This window comes from Lepidochelys kempii, chromosome 6, assembly GCF_965140285.1.
Source record: "Lepidochelys kempii isolate rLepKem1 chromosome 6, rLepKem1.hap1, whole genome shotgun sequence".
Taxonomy (NCBI): Eukaryota; Metazoa; Chordata; order Testudines; family Cheloniidae; genus Lepidochelys; species Lepidochelys kempii.
In genome coordinates, this window is record NC_136385.1 from 27,789,453 (window position 1) to 27,816,363 (window position 26,911).

Genomic DNA, 26,911 nt, shown 5'->3' on the forward strand with positions numbered 1-26,911 from the left:
AATTGAAAACTCATCATGGGAAGTATCTTTTAAAAAATTAAAATCTCCCAAAATCAAGTTTCCTACAAAAAAATAATCATTGGCAGTTGTAGCCAGCTGTGATGTTACTGTTAGATATGCAAGACAGCAGCTTCCTGCAGGAAGAAGTTGTGGAAGCTCGGCCTGTTATACACAGGACGTCAGCTGCCTCCCAGCTGAGGCACCGAGGCCAGGTATCAGGTGATAACTTGAAGATCATCTGGTATTAGGTGAGCCAGCAAGTAGCTCAGTTGAGCTGGAGAGCTGCAGGGAGTAGAAAGGCTGCTGCTGAGGACAGAACCCAGTTCATGAGACACTCTGGCAGATGGCCTGTGTAATCTTGTGGGGAACAGGCTAGGAAGAAGGAACCAGAGACTTGTCTTGACTCCCAGGCATTCTGTGAAGTGTAATCCTGTACGGAGTAGACTGGCCTCTGCAGAAGACCACAGGTCAGGAGAAAAGACGTGATTGGTGTGCTGAACAGTTATTTATTTTTGAATAACACTGAAGTCCTGTAGAAGAAGGGGCAGGAATCCTGTGGCTGGAGAGTGTTATTGGTGCATGAGCAGGTGAGATGGGAACCCACTGCCTTACAGATATGTAGACATGGTGCATCTGGCCAATGGTTGGAAAATGCTGCTAATAGAACAAGCCTGTTCTAGTGTCTAGTCACCACTTGGCAGACACAACATACATTAATTACTTTTACACAAAGGTCCCGCACTTGTAATAAGACATGCCAGAAGAGAATACTGACCTTCAGACCTGTTCCATGTACAGAATATTAATTTCCACCTGCTCTAATAACTCTCGAGTTGAACTTCAGTTATTGAAGCAAGATTTTTCTGACCAGGTCTGTACGTATAGTTGGTTTCAGACTTGTCACGATCACCCTTAAATCTACTGAGGCTCACAGTGCAATGCGGAGTTATTATAGCTAACTTGCTAGACATGAGTGGATGACTCTGACCTAAATACATGGTTGTAATACACTCCAGGGGTCGCCTGGACTGTGAATGCTGTATGAAAGCAGCAAGAGTCCACAAAGTGAATCACACCTGCCTGCCAACTCCTGCATTGAATATCAGTTTGTCTTTTAATAATGATGGAATAAATATTTGCCCTTTTTAAAGTTTACTGATTTGCCCAAGATGTTAGTCTTAGCTATTCTCCTCTGAATTGCTGTGTCAGAGGATGGAAGATCAGCAGCGGGTAGAATTCTGATACTATTGCGGGAAGATGGCACATGAAATCGTGGCACAGGAGCAGATGATGCCTGACCTGCTGAATTCTGATAGGCTGAGAAAACCCTTCTACTTCAGCCAATTAGAATACAAACATAACCATAAAATTGCAAATCATAAAGGTTAGTGTGCAACATTTCTGTTTTAAACTTTTATCGTTATGTTGGGAACAGCTGCTAAGCAATCTAACTTATAACAATTCCATGCAGGGTATTTCCTGATGCATAGAATTACATAGGAATATAGAATTCTAGCACTAATATTACAGTGGTTATGTTGATTCTCAATGTAGATTAGCTCCTCCCATGGAAGTATGCATGAGACATACCAGATGCATTATACAGTGTCACATCTTGGAATATTTGGGGTAGTGTTTTCACAGTTTGGGTATAGGAAAATCTCACTCCAACTCTACTGAAAGAAAGTTGTGGTTTTTATTTCATAGCTGTGAAATGGCAGCTATCAACTAAGACTGGTTTTGAAGAATATGGTGGGAGGAGCCTAGTCTATTTCTAAAACATTTTTACCATTATGATTGCAGGATGCAAAGAGAAGTGTACAGTGGCTGCCTTAGTTACTGCAGGTGTTGCTGTCTTCCAGCTACCAATGAGCTGTTCATAAATGTTCAAAATCAAACTATACATTCAAAGAGGCACTTTCATATTAAGGCAAACTTTTATAAGGAACATATTGTTACAGCCACCATTATTCCCACAGCAACCTGGCTTCTGATATGTTGCCCATGTAGGTTCTGATACAGCCTTCAATTATATGATCACACAGTTCTGGGCAACGTGATGTACCATGCAACAAATTAGTATACTACAGAACAAAGGAACTTCATTCCTTTGAATACGCAGAGGCACATATGTATGTGATGTATGTTGTATTACTCCAAACAGTACATACTGAGATTTTTTTCAATCAGAGACTATTGTAGTACAGACTGTTCACACACAGGAGCAGACTTAACTTGGTTGTGGGAATCTGAACCTTGCATTTCCTGACTTATTCTCACTTCTGATGTTACGGTATTGGAACTGAAATGAGAGCCCCATTGTGCTAGTTGCTGTATATTACACAGTCTCTGCCCGAAGTAACTTAGTCTAAGCAGACCAGACAGAGGATGGGAGAAAGGAAGTACCATTATCCCCATTTTACAGATGGAAAATTCAGGCACAGACAGATAGTGACTTGTCCCAGGGTCGCACAGGAAGTCTGTGGCAGAGCAGTAATTGAATCCAGATCTTCTGAGTCCCAGTCAAGTGCCTCAATCATGATATTGTTCTCTCCCTCTCTGTTGAAATTTCAACCTTAGTATTTCACAGTAAAGTAACTTCTTTGTGTATACAACAGCCTGATACAGTAGCTCATTGATACCTGTGAATTATTTTCAGTATTGATATGTGTGTATCAGTACCTTTGCACTCAGGTGAAGTAATATCCAACAATCAGTACTGATATTTAATTCTTTGCCTCTCTGATTCCTTAGGTTTATGGGATGATTTTAACTTCATTCCTTTGGTTCTCCATCTGCTTCAGCAACAATCTGGACCGGAAAGGCAAATATATTTTCAGAGAGACCTAGAAAACAGTCGCCCAGCTTCCCCACAAGAGCAAGGATTTCCAACCCTTGAATTGGGAAACCATCCAAAAGTTATCCACAGAGTTCCCTGAGAAGCTGTGGCTAGGTGACTGGAGTTGGGCCTTAGACCTTCATGTTTCCCTTTACTGCATTACCTGCTTCTTCTGCATTGCCAGCTGACTAGTGGGAATGATCATCGGGCAGCACAGGAGAGGAAGATGTGACATTTTCTGTAAAGACCGACAGAGAGTGTGACAGGCAGCTAGCTGGGGAATCAGAGCCATGTAGAGACACAGATAGGCATGTTTAGCATTCTTGTGAGATGTGGATGGTAGCAAGGAACCAGCCAGCCCCTCACCCAGAAAACCACCCATCCCAGCTAGCCAAAAACCAAACCCTGATCCAGTCACTTCTGCCACTGCCTGAAAACTGACAGTTTGAAACTCCGTCAGAGTGCCAAAACATATCCCAGCAACAAAGAAACTAAAATACCATCAAGAAGGAAAAGAAGTCCAGTTAATACCCCTCAGCCAGGAGAACGTCCTCTCAGCCATAGCCAAAACAAATGCACCATGCCAATCAATCCCTCCACAAATCTTGGCAAAACAGCCACTTACATTTAATCCCCCACACACGCACACACACACACAATCCCCACACCACCACCAAATAACCAATTGCCCCTGGGAGAAAGAAATGCATTAGAGGACACACAGGATAAGTAACTTAATTCAACTAATTATCCACCAAGTTTCCCACAGTCCATTCTGTTCCTGAACTACAAACTGGAGAACTAATGTAAATTTATAAATGTGTTTGCCAAAACAAAATTTAAAAAACAAATAAGAAATTACGGAAAGTAAAATAAAGATGGTAGCATTTAAAGGAACTTCAACATGGGATGTTACAATGTATCACAAGATAACCAATCAAATAAATAAATTCATGCAGAGTACTCTGAAAAACTGGGCACTAGTTTTCTCAAAGAGGGCACCCAAAATTAGTTTACATTTCTGACAATTTGGCTTTAATCTCTGAGACTCAGTTAACTCAAGGTCCTATCAGTCTTGTTACATGGACAAACTTTATCCTAAATCTACACTATTCTCACCATGTGACTACCACTGTGGAACTATGGATGCTTAAGTAAAGATCCTTATCAATCCACCAATATGCTTATGTGTCAATGGGATTATGGGACTGCCCATGGCAGTTCAACCAAATCTCTCTAGAGTTAGAATATAGAAATTTGAACAAGTTACGTATCAAAGTCAATTTGATTAAAAATTGCTTTGCCTTGGTGATATTCATAGCTAAACTCTTTCCATTATGCACATATTCAATATTATAATGCACTAAATCCCACATATATGTTTCATGGAATAATTTTAAAGCTATTTGTAATTTCTCTGGAAGCTCACAAATACTGTAAACCCTTTAACCAAATATTCAGCGGTGGCAAAAGTCTTGAGCTGAACTAGACAATTCAAAAGTCTTTTTCTCTTCTCTAAGAAGTTGTCAGTTTCTTGTGACTGCAAAAGATGGTCTAGGGCTTCTCCACATGACGACTTAGTGCACGGTAAACTGGGGTATAAATCTACAATGGCACTAGCCTGCTGCTCACCAACTGGGTGTGTGGACACAGCTGCCATGCACTCTTTTTGCTGCGTGTGTCAAACAGCAGTAGTTCAAAGCACACTGCAGAACTTTTAATGGACGGTAGCAGGGTCCATAAAGCCGGTTACTACACAGCAGGCTTGTACCCTGTGGATTTACACCCCAGCTTGCCATGCATGAAGACCTGGTTGTAAAAGTTACATCAGGATAGCTATGTCAGTGAAAAAAACCTCACTCCTGATGGACATAGCTATGCCAACATACCCCCACCCCCGTGGACGCCACTAGTTGATGGAAGAGGTCTTCCATCAACATCACTAGCATTGGTTGGGGAGGAGGTGTTCCTACACCAGCAGAAAAACCCCTTCTGTCGCTGTAGGCTGGATTACATGACGAGGCTGTGGTGCTATAGTCTGCATAGTGTAGACATACCATCGGTCTCTGTGTGGACAAGCACCTAGGCTGATTGCTTTAACATGCTCTTAATCTTTCTGAGAGGCATCTTTGCTGTACCCAGGCATGATTTCCTGTTACAAATAATACTTTGCTCAGTGCAATGAGTTCTTCTAGCCTCGACATTCTCAGTTACTTGTTGACTTAGGGCCAGATTTTTAAAGATAGTTAGGAACCTAAAGATGCAGATAAGCACCTAGCGGGATTTTCAAAAGCACCTAGGTGCTAAATGCCCATTTATTTCCCATCTTTTGTTTCCCAAGACATCAGGTGTTAGCAGAGAGGGGGTGCTCTCAGTAGCCACCTGATGACAGTCCCGCTCTCATGCAATCTCATCCAGATGTTTCGGTTTCTGTGAGCAAATTGCTGAACAGAGCTGTTTTGTACAGTTTCTGATGAGCCATGGGGCCTGGCTCCTCTTCCAGGTAAAGTTGATGTGGGCTAATTAGAAAGCAAACCTCATTTCTGATAGGTTTCAGAGTAGCAGCCGTGTTAGTCTGTATTCGCAAAAAGAAAAGGAGGACTTGTGGCACCTTAGAGACTAACCAATTTATTTGAGCATAAGCTTTCGTGAGCTACAGCTGAATCAGATGAAGTGAGCTGTAGCTCACGAAAGCTTATGCTCAGATAAATTGGTTAGTCTCTAAGGTGCCACAAGTACTCCTTTTCTTTTTGCTCATTTCTGATGACATTCTGAAACATCCAACCAGACAAGTAGCTTGGGACATACCAGTTTGCACTATACATTTTAGGACATATATCAGCTTGCAACATCCTTTGCCACCAATTGTGCCTTTAGTGTGATACTCTTTTAAGACAATTGTTAGTCCAGGCTCCAGTCAGCAATCTGCTTCCACAAACTGCTTTTGTAGGTTCCCCTTGCGGTGTATCTTGAACAACTTTGCACAGCACCACCTTCTTTCCCAGGCCACAGTTTCTCCATCAGCATATTTAGAAGTCTGCACAGATACCCACTTTCAAACTCCTGTATTTATAGAGAGTCTCATGACATTCCTTGGTAATTGTGTAGTTGTTTAGTTGGTCATTATGCAGCAATGTAAACTTACTTGACCCATTTTCTTGGTTCAACACCAATAATTTTGATGGTAATGAAACAATAAGACAAAACAGCTGTACATGTCTCTGTACCAATTTGTGTTTATATCCCACACATCAGTGATAAGGTCGGTAAGGTCACTTTATCTGTTAAATCATTTCAGTTTATCTACTTGCTAAACTGTTTATCACACTTCTTGGTCATTTAGTCCTTATAACTATTTGGACAGGGTCACCATAAAGATTTTCACTTCACCTTGGCTGTTCAATATGCTAATTGACTGTATCATCTTTTTTTAGCATAAAATAACAAGGTGTTTGTATGTTTGTAAATTATTAGTTAGATATTTCTTATTAATTACATTCCTAATTTAAAAAGGAAGCATTGTCCTAACTATTTGAAATATCTTGTGATTACAGCTCCTTTTGGCAAGGAACTTGCTGAAACTGCAAGGGTCAATTTCAGAATGCTTTAGATTACTTTAAAGCTACAGATGGGGGCATATCCTCAGCTGAGGATTTGCCCCATTGTTTGTTTCAGTCAACCTCTGATCTATATGACAGACAATTATAATACTATGCTACCAAATTAAACATAAACTGATGTACTGTGTGTGTGTCACTGTCAAAGCTAATGCTGTGGTTATCCCAAAGGCCAGCTGGAAAGTCATATGACTCTTGACTACTTCAATAAAAATGTATGTCATGGCAAAATGCTATCTTCCCCCACTCTTTCTGTGTGCACACAAGGCTGTTTGGGTAGCTGTGGTGTTTGTATAATGAAGTTTGGCAGTAATTCTTTCAGCGCTGGGAAGATGTATTCTACATACAGCTGGCAGTCGCTCTGGCATATAAGCATATCCTAGCAGTGAAGGGCAGATATGACTGAATCAAGCTTTGAAGAAGGGGAACCTACCAACCTGCTCATCTTCTGTTCCTTGTTGCTGCAGTCATCAGCCTCCCCTCACCAGTAACCAACTAGGGTTAGATCAGGAACATAGTTTGCAAGGAATAAAGCAAGGTAGGAAAGAACAAGTAAGCATCTAATCTATATATAAAGAACATGGTGTTCGGGTAAAAGAAATAACCAACATTTAACAGAATGCCTGAAAGGAAGGTTTCTGGGGGGGTCTGTTTAATTTTGGCTGCAAGACTCTATGGTGACTGGAGAACTAGTGAAATTTTGACCTCACAAGAGGCTGAGCAAATGCAAGGGGAAGAGATTTTTGATTGGCCTACTTGTGTAATGAGCGGGATTAGTTCATTACTTGTTTTTTCACATCTATTTAACTCCCATATTTAATGAACACTTGCGTGTAAGGATGGCATTATTAGATTCAGCACTGCCCCCAATCCCCGTCCATTAAGGTGGGAGAGTAGATAATGAACATCTCTGAGAGCCCTGAGAGGTCCTCCTGCCTACCCAGGGGGGACCAGTCTGGTATTTCTAATGTAAGAGGCTGAGGGTGAAATCATTTCAGGCCTTCTTTATATACCGTAAAAAAGCAAAAAAGGGCTCAAATCCAATGTTTGTTAGAAGTCTTTTACTGCCCACTAGATCTACATCGGGGGAAACAGGCAGGTATCCAGTATTGGTCACATCTGCAACTGCTGTGACACCTGTGCCTGGAAGGTGGGGAAGAGGAGTTGTCTGTGTTTTGGACTTTGTTGGGGCAGGAAAGAGGGCTGGTTGGGTTTTTTTGTTCTTCCTGAACAGTGCATGTTAAGCTTTTTCATTGTTGTGGTGGTAGAAGTGGGAACCTGGAATCCATCCTTTGTACAGCAAGCTAGTGCATCTGGAGTCCAGCCAGTTATTCGTCCAGTCAAGAAGCAGACTTATCGTGTAGACTTTCTTGCAATGAGGTGGCCAGTTCTCCCCTCCTTTCTGAGGTTGTGACATTCAGCCATGAGTCCTCACTGAGTTTTGCCCAAAATCTAGTATGACAAGAACAATATTTTAGATACACATCACACCAACAGCCTGGACAACCAAAAAAAGAGCATCCCAGCACCCCTTAAATACATCAAAAATACACTTTGGGGGTCTTCATCACAGCCCTACCAGTGCTGATAAAGTGATTTCCCCTGTTCCCAGCTTTTATCCAGCTTTAAATACCCCCTACTTTGTAGTCACAGTCTTCTATACACAGAAGAATGACAGTAACTCCCTTTGCTGCTGCTCTTCATTCAGCACGTTGGGGTTAATGCTGGACTAGGTGTTTTTAAAAGGCAATGTCTGCTAGTGGTCCAAGCAGGTGACTGGGATTAAGGGCTCCTGGACACCCATTCTGTTCCCCCACCCTGGCCCCTGGATGCTATTCTGGCAACACACAAAGACTGTAAAGGCACTATAAGGGGCCAGGGACATACTCCTCAGTCCCTAAATGGCACTATGTTTCCTCCGCAGCACAGGGGGGCTTGGAATGGCACCATCGCGGACATGCCTACACTGCAGCCCATAGGAAGCCTATGATGGGCTACTGTAACTTACAGCAACCAGTGACTGTTCTAACTTATGCCAGAGGCTGTTTTGGCCCCCAGAGTAGTTTATAATCTCCCCTTGTCCCTCAATTGTACCTACTGGAGACTCTATTCCTGGTCCTGGTTACCACTGACTTGCTGAGTAGGGTTGGGCAAGTCATGTGATGCAACCCGTGTGCCTCAGTTTACACATTAGTACAATGGAGATAAATAACGCCTACCTCCCAAAGCTGGCAACTGGGAAGTCCTGATTGATTAATGACTAGAAAAGGCTTTTATATCCTTGGCTGAAAGACACTACAGGACAGCCCATTATTATCATTTATTAAAAAGCTTTGCACTATGAACTGGCTGTGCTGTGCACATAACAGAATCAATTTTATTTTTATGAGTGGTGATGAAAAACGGGAAGGCAGGATTATGAAAGAAAGTGATGCTGTGATTGTAATGACTTTGTTTAGCATCCCAAGGGACAGAGTCAGTTTGAGAACCCAGGAAGTGGTAGTGAGTGATAAAAGAAAGCAAGATACAAAGCACCAATTAATTTAATCATTGTTAATTATTAAAATGGCATTTTTATTTTAGGCACATGAAATCAGAGAACCTATTTAAGGTTGATTTTAGATATAAATGCAGGAGCCCCAGGCACAGAAGCAGAGAAATGAAATCAGATCTTAGGAGCTGCGAGTCTGCTCCCATCAGCCTAAGAGGATGTGCGGTTAAATATATCTGTTCTGTTTTGTGAATAAGAAAGAGTAGAGCAAAGGCAGTGCTCCAGTATTTGTCTTCACAGTTTCAGGGGTACAGTATGTGTATTCCCCCCTCTGAATTCTCATGTCACCTGTCTCTGGACAGGAACTCCTGTCCCCCTCCCTTCTGACCAGGGGATTATAATGCTGCACAGCCCCCGGCCTTACACTGTGATATTCGCAGCAAGCCAGTCTGCCTAATGGCTAGCAGCTGTGAATTGCTTTTTCTCCAAGGGCTATGACCAGGACCAGCTCTAGGCACCAGCAAAGCAAGCACATGCTTGGGGTGGCACAATTACAGGGGTGGCTTTTTTTTGCTTGGGCAGTTGTGCTCTCAAATCTTGGGGCGGCAAAAAACATAGAGCCGGCCCTGGCTATGACCAGCGTATTGCCTGCCATCACCCGTTATCCCACAGCTTTTTCAAAGCAAGCGCCTTGATTAACAGGGCAAAAGCATTACAGAGAAAACATATAAAAACAATAAACAGATTTAGACCCATACTAAACATACCAGAAATCACCCATGATCCACCTGGGAAGTCTGATAGACCACCATCCCTTCCAACCCTTCAGCGAGAGTTGGAGCTTCCCCTTGGACGGACAGTCGTGTCCATTTGCTGAATCAAAATGAAGACCACTAGTCAGGCCAAGCTCAGCATTTTATATATTGCTTCCAAGTATCTGGAAAACCCAGCCTGAACCAGTATATGCAAATCACCCCAGGGTGGAATACAATGTCAGGGGCAGTCACCCCCTTCTGTTTTAATTCCTGTAAGAGCTGTGGTAACCCTCCCCCCGAGAGTAGAACGCAATCACACATAACCGTTCATAAGTTTAATACCGTGCTCCCCAAAAATACTGCATGGGGTTGCAATATCTGTCACACTTGTCACTAGGGCCATGTCTGCACTGGCAAAAATGGGACCTAGAGTTACTGGTACCAAACAGTGCAGCTCTAATGGTGACGACAGTACAAGCTATAGTGTGGACAGAGTTTAGACCTTTTGACCTCTACCGGTCATCAACGTTCATCAGCTCCATCTGCATTTGAGCCTCCACCCTTGTTGCTACGAGTCACTAGTTGTGAATTACAGCTCCCATTTTTGCCAGTCAGCAAGGCCTGGGGAGTTCTGACCCATTTGCAAGTGCTGCAGAAACAAACTCAGTGTTGTTGGGAACACCAGAAAGAGCATGCCCCAATGTGGAGATGGGGATTAGAGCTTTCTGTGGCTGAAAAGGACAACGAACAAGGGAAAGCAGGTGAGTTAGATGGATGTGGTGTATGGCAGATTGCAGCTCCTGGACATGACTGGGTCACAAAGCTGTGGAGCTCAGTAATGGAAAGGCAAGGGTTAACCAGCAAGGCCCGGAAACAGCTGTGGTCTGTTAGGCTTCCTGGAGCCTGTAGGTCAGAGGAAATCAGCTACTAGGAATGGATCAATCTTCAAACTGCTAGCTGAAAGGACTTCCCCTTTTTGTGAGTTTGGGCTTTTATGCTATATTTCACCCATGCAAAACCAAATACGGGTTTAAAAAATAAAAATATTATCAAGGTTGCAAAGCCAAGCACTCCAAGTTAGGAAATGCCAGAATGAAGGTTGCCTGTGCAATCTTAATTTGGTCCTCTTGTGTGTATTCAGTCTTTAATTACATGATCACATGCTATTTTTTTCCACAAGACCCCTGCCTCTTTCAGTGCATCTGGTAAAGTGTAGCTAGTCAATCATTTGTTTTCTCTTTATTTTTCAATGTGTGGCTTTAGGCCTTATTAGCTGCATGTTATTCAAACCCTGCTCTGAATACAGAACGATTAATGTCCTATGGTGTTCATCACCAGCATATATGAGTGCATCGCAAATGTTAATGTGTTTATTTTCACACACCCCTGTGAGGTCACAGGATATTATTTTCTCTGTTTTTCAGAGAAGGAACTGAGGTACAACAAGATTAAGGTGCCTAACAGAGATGCTTAGGATCTGATTTTTCAGAGTATTTTGCATTATATAGCACTTTAGATGTTCAAAGCACAGCTTCCATTGACTTTAGAGACAGCTGTGAGCTCTCAGTGATGCTGCGCGTCTGGTTCCGGGGTTTCAAATCAGGCACCCAGAAAATGAGAAAAACATAAGTAGTGACCACCTGTGAAAGGTTTGGTAACTGACCCAGCATCACACAGTAACTCTCTGGCAAAGACAGGGATAGAATCCAATTCAGCTGTCTTAACAATGAGCTTATCCTTTCTCTTTCTGCAATCTCCTGTCTCATTCACTATACACCTTCCAATTTCTGCAATGAATGAAGCAGGATTCTACACACCACAACCTCCTACTCTACGCTTCTATATTAATTCCTAGAGCAGGGTCTCTAAAAATGTCTCTGCTGAACATGTGTGAATGTGATTTTTAAAAGGCTTATAACTTGGCCATATTTGGGCAGATTTTCAGTGGAATGACATAAGCCACCCCTGCCAAAGTTGAAGTCCCTGCTTCAAAGTATGGGGGAGCTAGAGCTTTTCAAAGAAAAGGCTGCCAGAGTATTTTTAAAATTGTAAAACAACATAGTTTTCCCCAGCCTTGTTCTTGGAAACAGCTGCACTGTTTTGGCTGAAATATTCCAGAAGAAGTCAGCCTGAGGCAGACACCAGGAATAGGAAATTTCAGCCCTAACAAGTAAAGTTTGGCAAAGTTATAAGCAGCTGAAAATGGTCTTGTAAAGGGAAATGTTGGGCAACCTTAATAACTGTCAGTGCTACCAGCTCCATCAATAATAATTGTATTTATTTCCCTTCTGGGACAAGGAAGGGTTTAAAAGACAAAACCTTCTCTGGAAGGATTAGCAACTAGGAGTAAATATCATATCTTCCGATCAGATTGTTACATCAGGTAGAACAGTGGAGAAGAGTGCTGGGAAAAATGGTGGGGTGATGAAGAAGTTTGAAGAGAGAGAGTCCACTTTGGAAAAATACACATAGCTTTAAGAATTGGCTATCCAAACCCACAATTAGTTGTAGGTAACAGGCCTACTGGGGAGACATTATTGACTGTACCCCAGGACAGCATGCTCTTTAGAGTGTCTTCTTCCCTCTCCCAACTACAAAATTTGGGACATACTACAAATGCACTGAGCTCCTAGGAAGGTCTCAAGGAGAACAGACCTTTGGATAGCTTGGTCTCATTTATCACTTATGGGGATAGGAAATGCTTTACACAATGAAGATCAGATTTTGGGAAAAAAAACTTTAGGGCAGACTTATGTTCCAATTCTGTGCTATCTTTAGCTCACTAATCTTTAGTCTGCTGACATCCTCCAGACTGCCAAACAAATGTGTGCTTAGGGAGAGCTTGATATATCCAGCATCAAAAGGGTTAAACATAAGAGCACTTCTCTTTATAAGGTAGACATATAAGACCATTGATCAGTCTGTGACAGTTCTGGAGTAGAATGCTCCTGAAGGAATGTTTTAAACTGACCACAGACCTGTCCACACGTCAGATATCTTTTCTTGTATAAAAGGTGCTGTCTCTTTGAGACCTGGGTAAATATAAAGGGAAAAGTGTTAATGATTATTCTTACCAATAAAATGAATATTCTTGTTTCACTGTTTGCTTGTGATTCTCTTTATTGGCAGATGTCCGAGTGAGATTTTTATTTTCAGTCATGTTCATTGAGAGCAAAAGCATCACCAAGCCGAGCTCAAATATTTGTATGAGTGTTCGGAGCAGATGTGTCTTCACAGCCACTTTGAAAAGGCAGATGGCTTTATTTGCACAAGAGTTATTGAACAGTTGTCGATGGTGAACCATATTAGTGAAAATCACAGTTGGTTTGGGAAGTCTACTGTTTATAAAGCTTAGGTCCAAAAATTATACTAGATAGTTAAAAAAGAAAGAGATTTTAAGATACGGTCTTCCTCTAGAACCACTAGTGCACTTCACGGTAGCCTTTTATATCAGCTGCAAACTCCTTCGCACGGGGACTGTTTCTTTTGCTTGGACAAGGCTGAACATACTGCTTGTGCTTGCCAAGGAATAAACTTATATTCTTGACATCTGCTGTGTGTCAAATTCCAGGGTGCAATCTAGACCAGTCAGCAGTGGTGTTGCTGCCTGCCCCGCAACCTAGGAGGCTTCACAGTGCTTTGCTGTTGTAGCTCCCAACCTGGGCTGCACGCAAATAGCCTGACAGCATGCAGCTCACACCCTGAGTGTCTGGGTAAAGGAGCAGCCCTGGTCTAGCAACTCTGACCCAGCAGCCTGTCAGCAACACACCAGTCACACTCTGGCTTCCACCAGCCTTGGTCGCTACTTGTAGGGTTTCAGAGGAGCAGCCGTGTTAGTCTGTATCCGCAAAAAGAAAAGGAGGACTGTGGCACCTTAGAGACTGACCAATTTATTTGAGCATAAGCTTTCGTGAGCTACAGCTCACGTCATCGGATGCATGCAGTGGAAAAGACAGTAGGGGGATTTTATATACACAGAAAACATGAAACAATGGGTGTTACCGTACACATTGTAATGAGAGTGATCAGGAAGTGAGCTGTAGCTCATGAAAGCTTATACTCAAATAAATGTGTTAGTCTCTAAGATGCCACAAGTCCTCTCCTGTTCTTTTTGCTTGCAGGGTGATTCCAACACTCTCTCAGTCCTGAATTTCCCCAAAACCTGTGTTCTACACTGTCCAGCCTTTCGCTGGGCAGTTCAGATATAAAAGGTGTGTTGCCCCTGTAAAGGGTCCATATTTAACAGTTTGCTATTTTGACTGGAGTTACCAAAGAGTTCGGTTTAAACACAATACTGGATTACTTTAGATTAAAAATAAAACAAGTTTATCTAACTACAAAGGGAGAGCGGTTTTAAGTGAGTACAAGTATAACATATTAAAGTCAGAAATGCTTACAAGAAAAATAAAGATTAAACCTTCCTAGTAGCTGACACTTTACAAGCTAGACTTGGTTCAAGATAAAACCCTCACCATAGGGTCCCAGCAACAGAAAATGTTCAGGTCAGGATCCTCCCCAAAGTCAAAGGGTTGGTTCCTTTGTCATCGTAGGTGAAAGAGAGAGCGAGAGAGAGCACTATAGTTTGGGGTGGTTTTGCCTCTCACTGTTATAGTCCAGTCACCTTTTGGAACACATTTTCCTGAAGGTTCCCCCCTAGATAAAGTTCATTCCAGCTGTGGGGACGGGGATGTGGAGTCCCCTGGTGAAAGTGGTTCCATGTTGTTAGCTAAAATGCCGTTGGCCCTGTTCCTGCGAATGGCCTCTTGACAGGTGATTGCCAATCGACTTTGATGACACCTAGCTAGAGGAGTCAGCTTGTCCTTTGACTTTGAGAAACCGGTTTACTCCCTCCCCAGACTTGTCTGGTAAACATTGTAGTCATAATTTCAGCTTATGTTCATAATTCTTAATATGTGTTTAGTACATGCTTTAAACAAGAATATTGATGATCAGTGTGGTGTTAGTTTTTAAATAATACCTCACGAGGCATATTTTGCACAAAGATTATTACAATAACGTGCAGGGAGTGACTACAGGGGGTGCTTTCAGTCACTTTGTCTCCCAGAAATCCTCATATGGGATAACATCATGACACGCCTCCTCAGGTCAGCTAGTAGGAATAATGGACTGTGCTCTTGGCACATTTCCCTGCCTCCATGCTGACTCTCACTTTAACCTTCATTTAGATTATTTATATTACAATAAGGAGAAATCCCCTCCTTCCTTCCAAAGCATATCAGGAGTGTTCTCGTTTAACACTTAAATTATCCCTAGTTGTTTGTGGGCATACTAATCCCTTTTTCAGCCACAACCTCTCTACGGTTCTGACATCAGCAATGATGACATCCCCTGTAGCCCTTAACGCCTACTGATTATACAACTGGGTTCCCTCCCATCTGGAGAACACTAGTGTTTTGAGTAGAGAAGGGTGAACCAGTTTGGATAATTTAAGAAACCCACATTGGATCCAAACCTTTGCTGAAATAGTGATGTAAGTGTTTCTCCCCCACCCCCTTTCTCCTTTCAATTGCAACTGGAATTAGAAGTGCCCGAGATCTCACGAGAAAGCTTGTGCTCCTGGGATTTCCAGCTTGATTTGTTGTTTTTTTTGCCAGACTCAAGCAATTCAGGTAGTTTTAGAGACTCGTCTGACCCTCTGGGGGTTCATTTCTCCCAGTATGGCAAACCACGGCTTTCCCCAATGGCCACTGCTTACTGAAAGCAGTTCTCCATTCATTTCAAAACTGTCAGACGCAGTTTGTGACAGTAATTATACCTTAAAAAGAAGCCTCTAACCTCCTCCACCTTCCTCCGGTTGTTCTTCTCCAACACTCTCCCACTATTCATTATATAACTCGACTGGTCACCATAGAGACATGGATATAAATATTTAAATATAACTAGAGAGACAGATTGCACAGACGGCATCTCGTTGTTGTGTTTATTAGAAACAGAAAAAATTAGGCAGAGCGATGGGTTTTTTTCTTCCAAAAAACAATGCTGAAGATCAAATGGGGAGTGAGCTGAATGTGCAGATGAGGAACAAAAAGGGTTTTCCAAGCTCAGCTTGTGCTGAGGGAGGAACCAGCTGCTCCCTAGGGTTCACAGAAAACAAACTCTGGAAACTCCTTCCCATTAGACACGTGAGGAGATTTTCCACTTGAAGGGAAAGTGTCAACTGAATCATGACAGCTGATGCATGCATGTAAAACATTACCTGTGCTAAGTCTCTGGTCCCTTTGTTGTTGTTACTGATGTCTTCATTCACCCCGGCTCTGTTGCTTGGGTGAGGATGGATGTAATTTTGACGGAATGTTATTTCCTAGGTTATCAAGCAAAGGGCAGTTAGGTTTTTTGTTCTGTTTTGCTCTCTTGGCTTTCTCTTCAGTGTAACAGGTACTAACAAATTTGCCTGGCACTTACATGTGTGTGCAGGAGGAAAGGTTCAAGGCTTCTCTCCTCCCCCACACCCCCAACCTGTCTACCTTTCTGCACAGGGACCAGGCATAATTGGAACAGGGTCTACTCCCTGCCAGCACCCCAGGAGCAGCCAACTCCCCACAAAAGGAGGCGGCCACAGATGGGGTGAGGCAGACTATAGGTTCCTGATCCTCTGAACAGACACAAGGGCTGTGCAGACCTACTGAAAGAGTGTGCTGTGATGGTGCAGCAGGCATGCTCTTTAGGTGTGGGTGTGATGAGTGGAACTGGAGAAAGAGCGTCAGATTTCAGGAGGGATTTGGGAATGTAAACTGGGGCAAAGCTGCTACCAGAGAACCACAGGCCTCTCTGCATGTAACACTGACTTCCATGCATGCTCATAAAGATCTCTTTCCTATAATTCTGCCTGTTTACTGAATCACTTATTGCAAATGAAATAACCTGTGTATCTGCCCATTGTGGGATTTGTGATGCTTCCTAGATGTTATGATTTATGAAATCACAGTCTGTTTTAAAGCAGAGGCATTTATTAAAGAAAACCGCTACAACTTCAGACAAGCAAATAGGTTCCCCCTGACTCAAGCTCCAGCTTTGTCTCCTTTGTTTGCCAGTGACCAAAGATTATCTGGCACACAGGAACCCCTGGAGTCTGAATAATATATTTCAAGTAAACAGTAAGGCACCCTCAGTCTACCTTTAATGTCCAGTGTGTATCCTGTACAGTTTGCTCCTTGATATTAATCTCAAACCTACTTACTCTGGCCAGACTCCAACATCTTAGTATTCTCTGCCTAGGTTCATTAGACTTTCTGTGGGATTTAGATCCATTTATTGCAATGTGAATTTCTGAGTATTCCAATACACACTCTTCTGATGTGATTCCAAGATGCCTTGTTTAAAGCTTTTCTGTGTTTGTGCTTTTTGTAAGATTGAAGGTAAATTGGAAATCCAGGTTATTTCATTCAACTTTCCCATAGCAAAGAAAATGTGACAGTCAAGCTAGTTGATTAGGAATTTAACCAAAAAGTCATCATAAATTTTATTCAGAAATTTTGCAACCCAGAATAGGCTTTTTCTGTGCAGATTAATGAGGGAAGGAAGGAGAGAGTAAACAACGAGACTACCATCTGAACAAACAATGAATAATCATAATGTATTGCATTGAATTAGAATCCTATAATCTATACCAGCCATGGAAAAGAATTTCCACCTGATGGTGCAGATCACCACGTTACATAGGCAAGTTTTCAATGTTTTGTGTTTATAGCCTGATCTTTGAGGGGCTTGATAATAGCTGGTCACATCCAGTTTCATTCTCTCTTACCCACTCCTCAGATATACACATGTGTGTGTATGTATGTGTGTGTGTATATATATATATACACATACATGAGAGGGGAAGGGAGGAAGGCCTGTCCCTCTTGTCCATCTATGTCCTTGCATATTTATAATAGTCAATAATTTTCACAGATATTTTTGGTGTTGACTAGGAGGCAAAATTATGTTACCATCCAAAAATCATCAAGATTTTCAGAGTGACTAGTGATTTGGGCACCCAATTTAAGACATCTTAAAGAGGTCTGATTTTCAGAAAGTGGTAAGGACACACGCCCTGAAAATCAGGTCCCTTAAGGCATCTCAAATTGCATCCAAAATCATTAGTCTCTTTTAGCAATTTTAACCCAGCTGTTGCCAACACTGATCAGAAATACGGGAGAAACTCAGAGGTCCAGGGGCTGTATAGGCATGATGGAGAGGTCGCTGGGCCAAATTTGAGTGGCATTGTGACCCTGTGCACCAAGTCAAGTTGCAACCAATGGCACTATCCTGGTTGAAAAATATTGGATAAAAGGTGTCTTATGCTGATTTAGTGTGGGACAGGCTATATTTTATTTAAATAAGAAACATCCCTTATAATACGGGACTGTTGGCAACCCTACGTAAAAAGTGGGGTGCAAAGACTGCTAAACTCAGTGTTTGTTTTAACAGACGCTAATGAGCCATCACATTCATGCCAAGGCCCACATACGTGAGACTAGCTTTTGAACTCTAGCATAGAGGCCCAAAAATAATGGCAGAGGGGGGAATATTTGAAAGGTCTTAGGCTTCACTTCCTTACAGTGTTTAAAAAACATCAGAAGCACACTTTCAACTGCCATTAATTGTACATCTTAAATGTTTAGACTCTGAGCCTCAATGGAAATAGTATTTTTATACTGCAGGAATGAGTGCAGGGGTATGTATTATATGTAAGCTTCTGACAGAGTGCAGGGAATGATTGAAGTCCCAGGAGGGTCTTGCACCCGCCCACATCGGAGGCCCCTCCCTCAGCCTAAGGGGAGGAACTAGTGAACCCAGCGCTCAAGCAGGTTCAGGGGGCAACAAATGCTAAAACAGGGACAGGAGTGAGGGTCACAGAGTCATAAGCAGAGAACCAGAGGGGGACACTGAGCAACGAAGCCCAGACAGCACCTGCTGCTCCTCGAAGATGTCTAGGGAGCCAGCAGATCCTGCCCAGAGGAGCTCTGCCTGGATGTGTGAGCAAAGCAAGGAGTGGAAATAGGTCTCACAGTCGCAGAGCACCTCCCCGTCCAACTTCCTTTTCCTGGTATGATGGACGGCCACCTTGGACAGTGCCAGGAGGAGGTTGACGAGGAGGTCTCGCAACTTCGTGGGGCCATGGATGGGGTGTGCGTCAATTAGGAGGTGTGGGGAAAAGTGCATCCAGAACCTAAGGAGAAGGTTCTGGAGGAGCCAGAAAAGGTCCTGAGACCTGATGCACATGAGGTAGATGTGCGCCAGGGTCTCCCTCACACTGAAGAAGGGGGCATAGAATGAGCAGCCTGCACTCTGATTACTTCGAGGCTGATTAGTGCTCCAGTGGAAACTGTTTGGGGGTAATGATCTAATCAGGCTGGTGGGCTGGGTGTGGGGGAAAGCTTAATTGGCCCCATCAGCCCAACGCTGATAAAAGAGGCACCGGAAGGAAATACAAGAAGGAGAGAGGGCGAGGACTCGCTGAGCCTCGCTATAGAGAGACCTCAGAGTAGGGAGCCCTCTGTTCCCCTCAAGTCCTGCTGAGAGGGCCTAAAGCTTGGCAAAGGTTGTAAATAGGTGGGAGCATGGGGGACGGTGGTGATATCGGTGAAGGGAAATAGAAATAAAGTGTCACTAAGCACACACCTTGTGAAGCATGCGCAGTTTCTGCAGGGAAGAGGCCAGTGGCGGAGCTGGGCCTCTGTTACAAAGCCTTTGTGTACAGTATTGCCAGAATGTGCCTTAGTTGTAAATGTACGTTCTAGAGCAGGGGTGGGCAAGCTTTTTGGCTGTGGGACCACATTGGGGTATGGAAATTGTATGGCGGGCCACGAATGCTCATGAAATTGGGGGTTGGGGTGTGGGAGGGGGTGAGGGCTCTGGCTGGGAGTGCAGGCTCTGGGATGGGGCTGGGGATGAGGGGTTTGGGGTGCAGGAGGGTGCTCTGGGCAGGGACCGAGGGGTTCGGAGGGTGGGAGGAGGATCAGGGCTGGGGTAGGGGATTGGGGTGCAGGAGGGAGTCAGGGGTGCAGGCTCCAGGCAGCGCTTACCTCAAGCAGCTCCCAGAAGCAGTGGCACGTCCCCCCCTATGGCTCCTACGCAGTGGCGCGGCCAGGCAGCTCTGTGCACTACCCCATCCGCAGGTGCCACCCCTGCAGCTCCCATTGGCTGTGGTTTCTGGCCAATGGGAGCTGCAGGGGCGGCACTTGGGGTGGAGGTAGCGTGTGGAGTCCCATGGCTACCCGTACACGTAGGAGCCAGAGCGAGGACATGCCGCTGCTTCCAGGAGCCACACAGAGCAGGGCAAGCCTCCGACCCTGCTCCTCGGCTGGAGCGGGAACGAAGCAAGCCCCAGACCCTGCTCCCCAGCGGGAGCTCAAGGGCCAGATTAAAACGTCTGGAGGGCTGGATGCAGCTCCCAGGCCATAGTTTCCCTACCCATGTTCTATAGCCTGCATGTTGAGGAAAGAAGCGGTAAATTTGGACTGTAATTAGTGGCACACATATGTCTCAAAGAGGTTTCTGACATTCTTGCTACATCTGCCTGTTCCAAAGAACTTAGTTTAGTAGTTGTTATTTCAGAAAAGAGAACCCAAGCTGAACTCTTGAACCAAACTAATCAGAAATGACAGTCCCTTATCTTCCTACAGAAGGAATTATTGGAATTGAAAAAAGGTTCAGAAAAGGGCAACAAAAATTATTAGGTTTCAGAGTAGCAGCCGTGTTAGTCTGTATCTGCAAAAAGAAAAGAAGGACTTGTGGCACCTTAGAGACTAACAAATTTTAAAATGATTAGGGGTATGGAACAGCTTCCATGTGAGGAGAGTTTAATAAGATTGCGACTTTTCAGCTTGGAAAAGAGATGACTAAGGGGAGATATGATAGAGGTCTATAAAATCATGACTGGTGTGGAGAAAGTAATTAAGGAAGTGTTATTTACTCCTTCTCATAACACAAGAACTGGGGGTCACCAAATGATATTAATGCGCAGCAGGTTTAAAACAAACAAAAGGAAGTATTTCTTCACATAATGCACAGTTTACCTGGGGAACTCATTGCCAGGGGATGCTGAGAAGGCTAACACTATAACTGGATTAAAAAAAAAATTAGATCAATTCATGGAGGATAGGTCCATCAATGGCTATTAGCCAGGATAGACAGGGATGGTGTCCCTAGTCTCTGTTTGCCAGAAGCTGGGAATAGGCAACAGGGGATGGATCACTTGATCATTACCTGTTCTGTTCATTCCCTCTGAAGCACCTGGCATTGGCCATTGTCAGAAGACAGGATACTGGGCTAGATGGACCTTTGGTTTGACCCAGTATGGCCATTTTTATGTACATAGGGTGAATAATAGCATGTGACACAAATTGCCAGAGTAAATTTGTATACATTCATTTTACTTATTAATTCCAAAGTATTTTGCAGTGAATCCACAAAGCTGCAAAAGAGACTTTAAATCACATCTGATGGGATTAGATGCTTGCACATAGGTGGGAGCCGCCATGTACTGTACAGCAAGTTCCTTGACATAACTCATTAATACAACACATCACAAACTAAATGTAATTCTGGGAAACCATTTTTGTCATCTGTATCAGGCTTTTATTCTGTACATTCTGGCTAGAGGCAGATTAAGATTTATTGGGGCCCTGGGCACAAAGAACATTTGGGTCACCCCATTAAAAACACAAATGTATCAAAAATGCATCAGTACAAAGACTCTATTCAGTGTTTACACACTGTGTTAATAATAAAGCAAATCATATTACAGTTCATTATGCCTAAATTAACTGTTCAATTTTCCCACATAGAAATGAATATTGCTAGATATTATCCATGCCATTACACAAAGGTGTTCACTGATAAATCTGGACAGCACTGATGTTACAAGAATCAGTGTTTCACAGGTCAACAAGTGGTTCTTTCATCTCCCCAATTTTCTTAACCCTGACCATTACAGCTTTTTCCCCACCTATTGAACCTCTTACAAAGTCCAGTTTTTTTACTGTGGAAGCAAAACTGTCTGAAAGACAACAGCTATAATTCCAGAAAGTAACTTAATTAAAAGAAATAATCTTCACATGAAGTTAAATTACTCTATTATTAAGAACTTTGTTTTAAGCCAGTTCTCAACATTGGCTGAAACTTAAAGTTTGCAACTGATCACATAAGCTATGAAAAAGTGTTGAAAGAATCTGATGTGTGCCAAAGTAACTCCTTTCGCTTTCTGCCAAAGGCAATTCATGTCAAACCACAAGAAAGTTTATATTTTATCAGTTAAGTTTTAGGACTAACTATTTCCCCTAATCAGAAACTAGCTTATAGATTTCAGAGTAGCAGCCATGTTAGTCTGTATTCGCAAAAAGAAAAGGAGTACTTGTGGCACCGTAGAGACTAACAAATTTATTTGAGCATAAGCTTTCGTGATTAGGCCCAATGATGGTGTCCCCTGAATAGATAAACCGCATTTGCTCCAACCCCTCAGACAGAGACAAACACCTACAAGATCTCTATCAAGCATTCTTACAACTACAATACCCACCTGCTGAAGTGAAGAAACAGATTGACAGAGCCAGAAGAGTACCCAGAAGTCACTTACTACAGGACAGGCCCAACAAAGAAAATAACAGAACGCCACTAGCCATCACGTTCAGCCCCCAACTAAAACTCTCCAACGCATCATCAAGGATCTACAACCTATCCTGAAGGATGACCCATCACTCTCATAGATCTTGGGAGACAGGCCAGTCCTTGCTTACAGACAGCCCCCCAACCTGAAGCAAATACTCACCAGCAACCACGCACCAGAACCACTAACCCAGGAACCTATCCTTGCAACAAAGCCCGTTGCCAACTCTGTCCGCATATGTATTCAGGGGACACCATCATAGGGCTTAATCACATCAGACACAATATCAGAGGCTCGTTCACCTGCACATCTACCAATGTGATATATGCCATCATGTGCCAGCAATGCCCCTCTGCCATGTACATTGGTCAAACTGGACAGTCTCTACGTAAAAGAATAAATGGACACAAATCAGACATCAAGAATTATAACATTCAAAAACCAGTTGGAGAACACTTCAATCTCTCTGGTCACTTGATTACAGACCTAAAAGTGGCAATACTTCAACAAAAAAACTTCAGAAACAGACTCCAACGAGAGACTGCTGAATTGGAATTAATTTGCAAACTGGATACAATTAACTTAGGTTTGAATAGAGACTGGGAGTGGAAGGGTCATTACACAAAGTAAAACTATTTCCCCATGTTTATCCCCCTCCCCCCGCTCCCCACTGTTCCTCAGACGTTCTTGTCAACTGCTGGAAATGGCCCACCTTGATTATCACTACAAAAGTTTTCTCCCTCCTCCCCCCCCCCCCGCTCTCCTGCTGGTAATAGCTCACCTTAAGTGATCACTCTCGTTACAGTGTGTACGGTAACACCCATTGTTTCATGTTCTCTATGTATATAAATCTCCCCACAGTATTTTCCACTGAATGCATCCGATGAAGTGAGCTGTAGCTCACAAAAGCTTATGCTCAAATAAATTTGTTAGTCTCTAAGGTGCCACAAGTACGCCTTTTCTTTTAGCTTATAGATATACATTAAATCACACTTCTAAGAATAGGCCAGGTTCTGATTAGCCAGAGCACACAATAGGATGTTCGGTTATTACTAAGCCAGGGAGAGAATAGTTTTTCTCATAATACTGCAGAGAGAAAATATTCATCACCCCATTATACCAGTGCCTCATCATCAGTGTAATGGAGGGGAAAAAGTCATTGGAACTGAAGGTCCTCACAAGATAAATTTCTCCCACTTCTATAATTATCTGGGTTTGTCCTTTATGTTTTGTCCCCCAACCTGGCTGGGTTTTGGCAGTCACATAGCAACCGATCACTGTTAGTCCATGACAACAGTTGATTCCACTGACCATCTTTGTTAGATTTCATTTGTGAAATCCATAGTTGAGTCAGTTGGGTCTGGAAGCTGTGGACCAGTGTAAACAGTGCCACCTCAGTCCCATGCTGGATGAGGGGGAAAATACACACAAAGATCTTAAAAGTATGGTCTGGGGTAAATAGCACTATAGTCTTTCATCCAATGCTAAGGTGAATGAACTATACTATGAAAGGCCTCATATCAGCTGAACAGGTGGGTGACAAGAATCCACACTAAGATCCAAAGGCTGTGAACCACGTGCATGGGGAAGTAGAATCCACAAAGGTCTCAGGGGTGCAGGTGGGGGTAAATAGGGCTACATCATGATGTATTAGGATGGTGTAAATAATGCTACTTTGTGAGATGCAGGTATAGGGGCATCCAAAGGCCTTGAAACTGTAGGTGTATGATAACTGTCCTTTTTTTTAGGGAAGAGAAGTTAACGGAGATGGGCTGGAACTGTTGTTAGAGTCCAATCCCATTTCCCAAAGGACAAGACAAGATGAACAGGCACAAGATGGGGAAAGAAAAGTACAGCAAAGATAGAAAAATGAAGCTTCTGTCACTTGCTGCCTAACTGCTGGAAAAAAGCTCCTGTATAAGAGTATGGACATTCTTGATGCATTCACAGTGAACCAAACCGATATCAGGCTAAACCTGTGGAAGGCTCTACATTGCAGTTCCAGAATACAGTGTCTGAAATGTTCATAAGGCAATACTTAATTCCAATAAAGCCAGTATCAGAAGACCAGATGAAGAATGTTGTTGCAGTTAAAGAACTGGACTAGGATCAGAGGTGTGTGAGTTCAATTCCTGACTTTGCGACAGAATCTGTGTGTGAGAGGAGGATAGTCACTTGATCTCTCTGTGCCTCAGTTCCCCATCTGAAAAGAGGGATAATATTGCCTTTCTACATCTTGTCTAAATAAACTGTAAGCTCTTTGGAGCAAAGACTCTCTCGCCTAGGAATCAGTGGGAGGTACGTGTCCAAATACTTTTGAGGATCTGGATCTCCCTTACTATGTGTATGTAAAGTGCCTAGAACACTGGGACCTTGATCTTGGTTGGCACCTGTAGGTGCCCCTTTAATAAATAATTATTCTGTCACCTTCACTTTGAGAATTACTATCCTCCCTACACAGCCCCAATGGAATTCACAAACCTGTTTGCAGAGTACGGTACTCCTCAACATGAGTAAGAGCGGTAGGATCAGCACCAGAGCAAGAAATACATTTTATTAGGGATGAGCAAGTCAGCAGAACTTGGTTTCGGACAAAATTTTATTAAATTTAAAAATATGTATGTTGTCTGTTTTTATCTTTTTTTTTTTTCTGAATTTCATGTGCTGAAAGGTCAAATATAATTGTAATTCAGATCAAGTGTGTTTGCAGTTCAAACACAGCTGAACTGGATCTCTTCCTTGGATGCATTAAGGCCCAGAATCCTGCAAAGGTTCATGCAAGTGCTTAACTTTACTCCCATTGCTTTCAATGGGATTATTCCAGACAGTATAGTTTAGCATGAATATTAAGTGTTTTCAGCATCAGGGCCTAATACAAATTATACAGATTAGATGAGGGATGGGGAAATCGGTTTTTCCAAATTTAAAACTGCCGCATGTAAGCTGAAATCCAACCCTCTTACCCAAAATTCGGTGCAGCCCTCGAACTTCCAGTAGGCCCCCAGAAGAATCCCCAGGCATGGTAGCTGCTCCGCTGTTGAATTCCATGGCCATGTACACTTGAGCCTTTAAAAGAGCAATATATTTTTTTCAGGTTTCAGAGTAACAGCCGTGTTAGTCTGTATTCGCAAAAAGAAAAGGAGTACTTGTGGCACCTTAGAGACTAACCGATTCATCTGAGCATAAGCTTTTCTGCATCTGATGAAGTGAGCTGTAGCTCACGAAAGCTCATGCTCAAATAAACTGGTTAGTCTCTAAGGTGCCACAAGTCCTCCTTATATTTTTTTCAGTAGTCACTTGTGGTTTGTGAATCTGGACATAGAGACTTTTAAGTAAGAGCTACTTACTTACATCAGTCTCATCCGTTAATAGTGGCCCAGTCGCTTGAGAACGTTGAGAACAGCTGTGCCCGGTATGATTGATGCCTGTTTCTGGGGTCGTTCAGAAATGGTATAAAAGGCAGTGGGAAGTTGGGGCCGCCTGCCCCCAGGAGGCGGTAGCCTCCTCTGTAAAAAAATGACCGGCTGCGGCTGAGTGGGAGGATCGTGGCTTAGTGACAGAGCCAGGGGGTGGGTGTCTGTAATTGAATGGGGGAGGAGATAACGAAGAGAAGCCGCCTAGCACCTCACCAGTCAGCGGAAATCCCAAAGGAAAACATAGAGGCTACCCTCCGCAATAGCTGCGGCTCCTTGTTCACACGCGCTGATTTAACAGGCCATCCCTCGCAGGCAGCTCTGCCCACAGAAATCCGCAGCAATGGGCGTGGAAGGCTGCACCAAGTGCATCAAATACCTGCTTTTTGTCTTTAATTTTGTCTTTTGGGTGAGTTGCGCTTTTTTTCCATTTCTCCCCCCCGGTCTCGGGCGCGGATGTGTGTATCACACAACGCGGGGCGGCTGTGTTCGCTTTTCCTCCCCCTGGCTGCAGAGGGATTCCGACCCAAAACAATGCAGCGGGGAGCGGAGACTTGGCTTCCTCCCTGCACGAGAGGAGCAAAGCCCCCTCCTCTGAACAGCTGTGAGGGACGGGAAGGACATTCGGTTTGGAAGATGGGGGAGGTTGAGCCCAGCGTAAAATGGTTGTTGCATTGAAAGAGCTTACGGGCCTGAGCAGTGGGCTGATCCGCAAGCCCAGGCTGCGAGCTGTTCTTACCCCCCCCCCCAGGTCTTTAAATTTTTTTTAATTAAAAAAAAAAAGCCCCATAAATCTGACGTGGTTCTTTAAATTCTGAAGGATTGCGTTGATCCCGGGTTAAAATGTACAGACGCTCGCCAAAGTTGATAAACCACCTGTAAACCGAATTGAAAAATGCTTGGGAGGCGCGGAGTGAGGAGCTCTGTCTGTCTGTCTGCGGGGTTGAGCGAGTACGCCCGTGGGTACAAATGCTGGTGCGTAGTTATATAATAGCTGAGGTGGTCAGCTGTAAAGGCATCTGCAGGCGGTGAAAGTGTTTTCTGGGGTTCTAGCCGGTGGGAACTAGAGAATTACTAAAACATGTAAATCCTGTGGTTAGACGCTGGAAATTAGAGTGTGATGTATTCTCTTCCCCCCCCCCCCTTCTTTCTTAAAAATAAAAAAATAACTCTTCAGTAAACATAC

The 26,911-nt window shown here is 43.3% G+C and overlaps 2 protein-coding genes and 1 long non-coding RNA gene across 6 annotated transcripts in view; 2 read left to right on the plus strand and 1 right to left on the minus strand.

Moving 5' to 3' along the window:
- The window catches only part of TSPAN32 (tetraspanin 32), a 73,856-nt gene extending 48,900 nt beyond the window's left edge, over positions 1-24,956 (plus strand). The window contains exon 8 of one of the 3 annotated variants that reach the window (XM_073347258.2): positions 24,061-24,956. In XM_073347258.2, the coding sequence (XP_073203359.1) occupies positions 24,061-24,177 (117 nt within the window). In that variant the 3' untranslated portion in view covers positions 24,178-24,956. Of the gene's footprint in view, positions 1-2,754; positions 5,453-6,393; positions 6,467-24,060 lie in introns of those variants that run through there. The other 2 variants (XM_073347259.1, XM_073347257.2) reach the window with 2 other exon arrangements.
- Positions 6,929-25,931, minus strand: LOC144930649 (uncharacterized). Of its 2 annotated transcripts, XR_013635915.1 has the most exons (5): positions 25,664-25,931; positions 25,276-25,378; positions 15,920-16,024; positions 12,681-12,734; positions 6,929-7,908 (listed from the first exon to the last, which is right to left on the minus strand). It is a non-coding gene; the product is annotated as an uncharacterized LOC144930649 (long non-coding RNA). The 2 variants fall into 2 exon arrangements; XR_013635916.1 differs by lacking the exon at positions 6,929-7,908 and having other exon boundaries at positions 11,616-12,734; positions 25,660-25,931.
- CD81 (CD81 molecule) overlaps positions 25,894-26,911 on the plus strand; it is a 76,329-nt gene continuing 75,311 nt past the window's right edge. Inside the window, exon 1 of the mRNA XM_073347260.2 lies at positions 25,894-26,134. Coding sequence (XP_073203361.1) covers positions 26,069-26,134 — 66 coding nt within the window. The 5' untranslated portion in view covers positions 25,894-26,068. The remainder of the gene's footprint in view (positions 26,135-26,911) is intronic.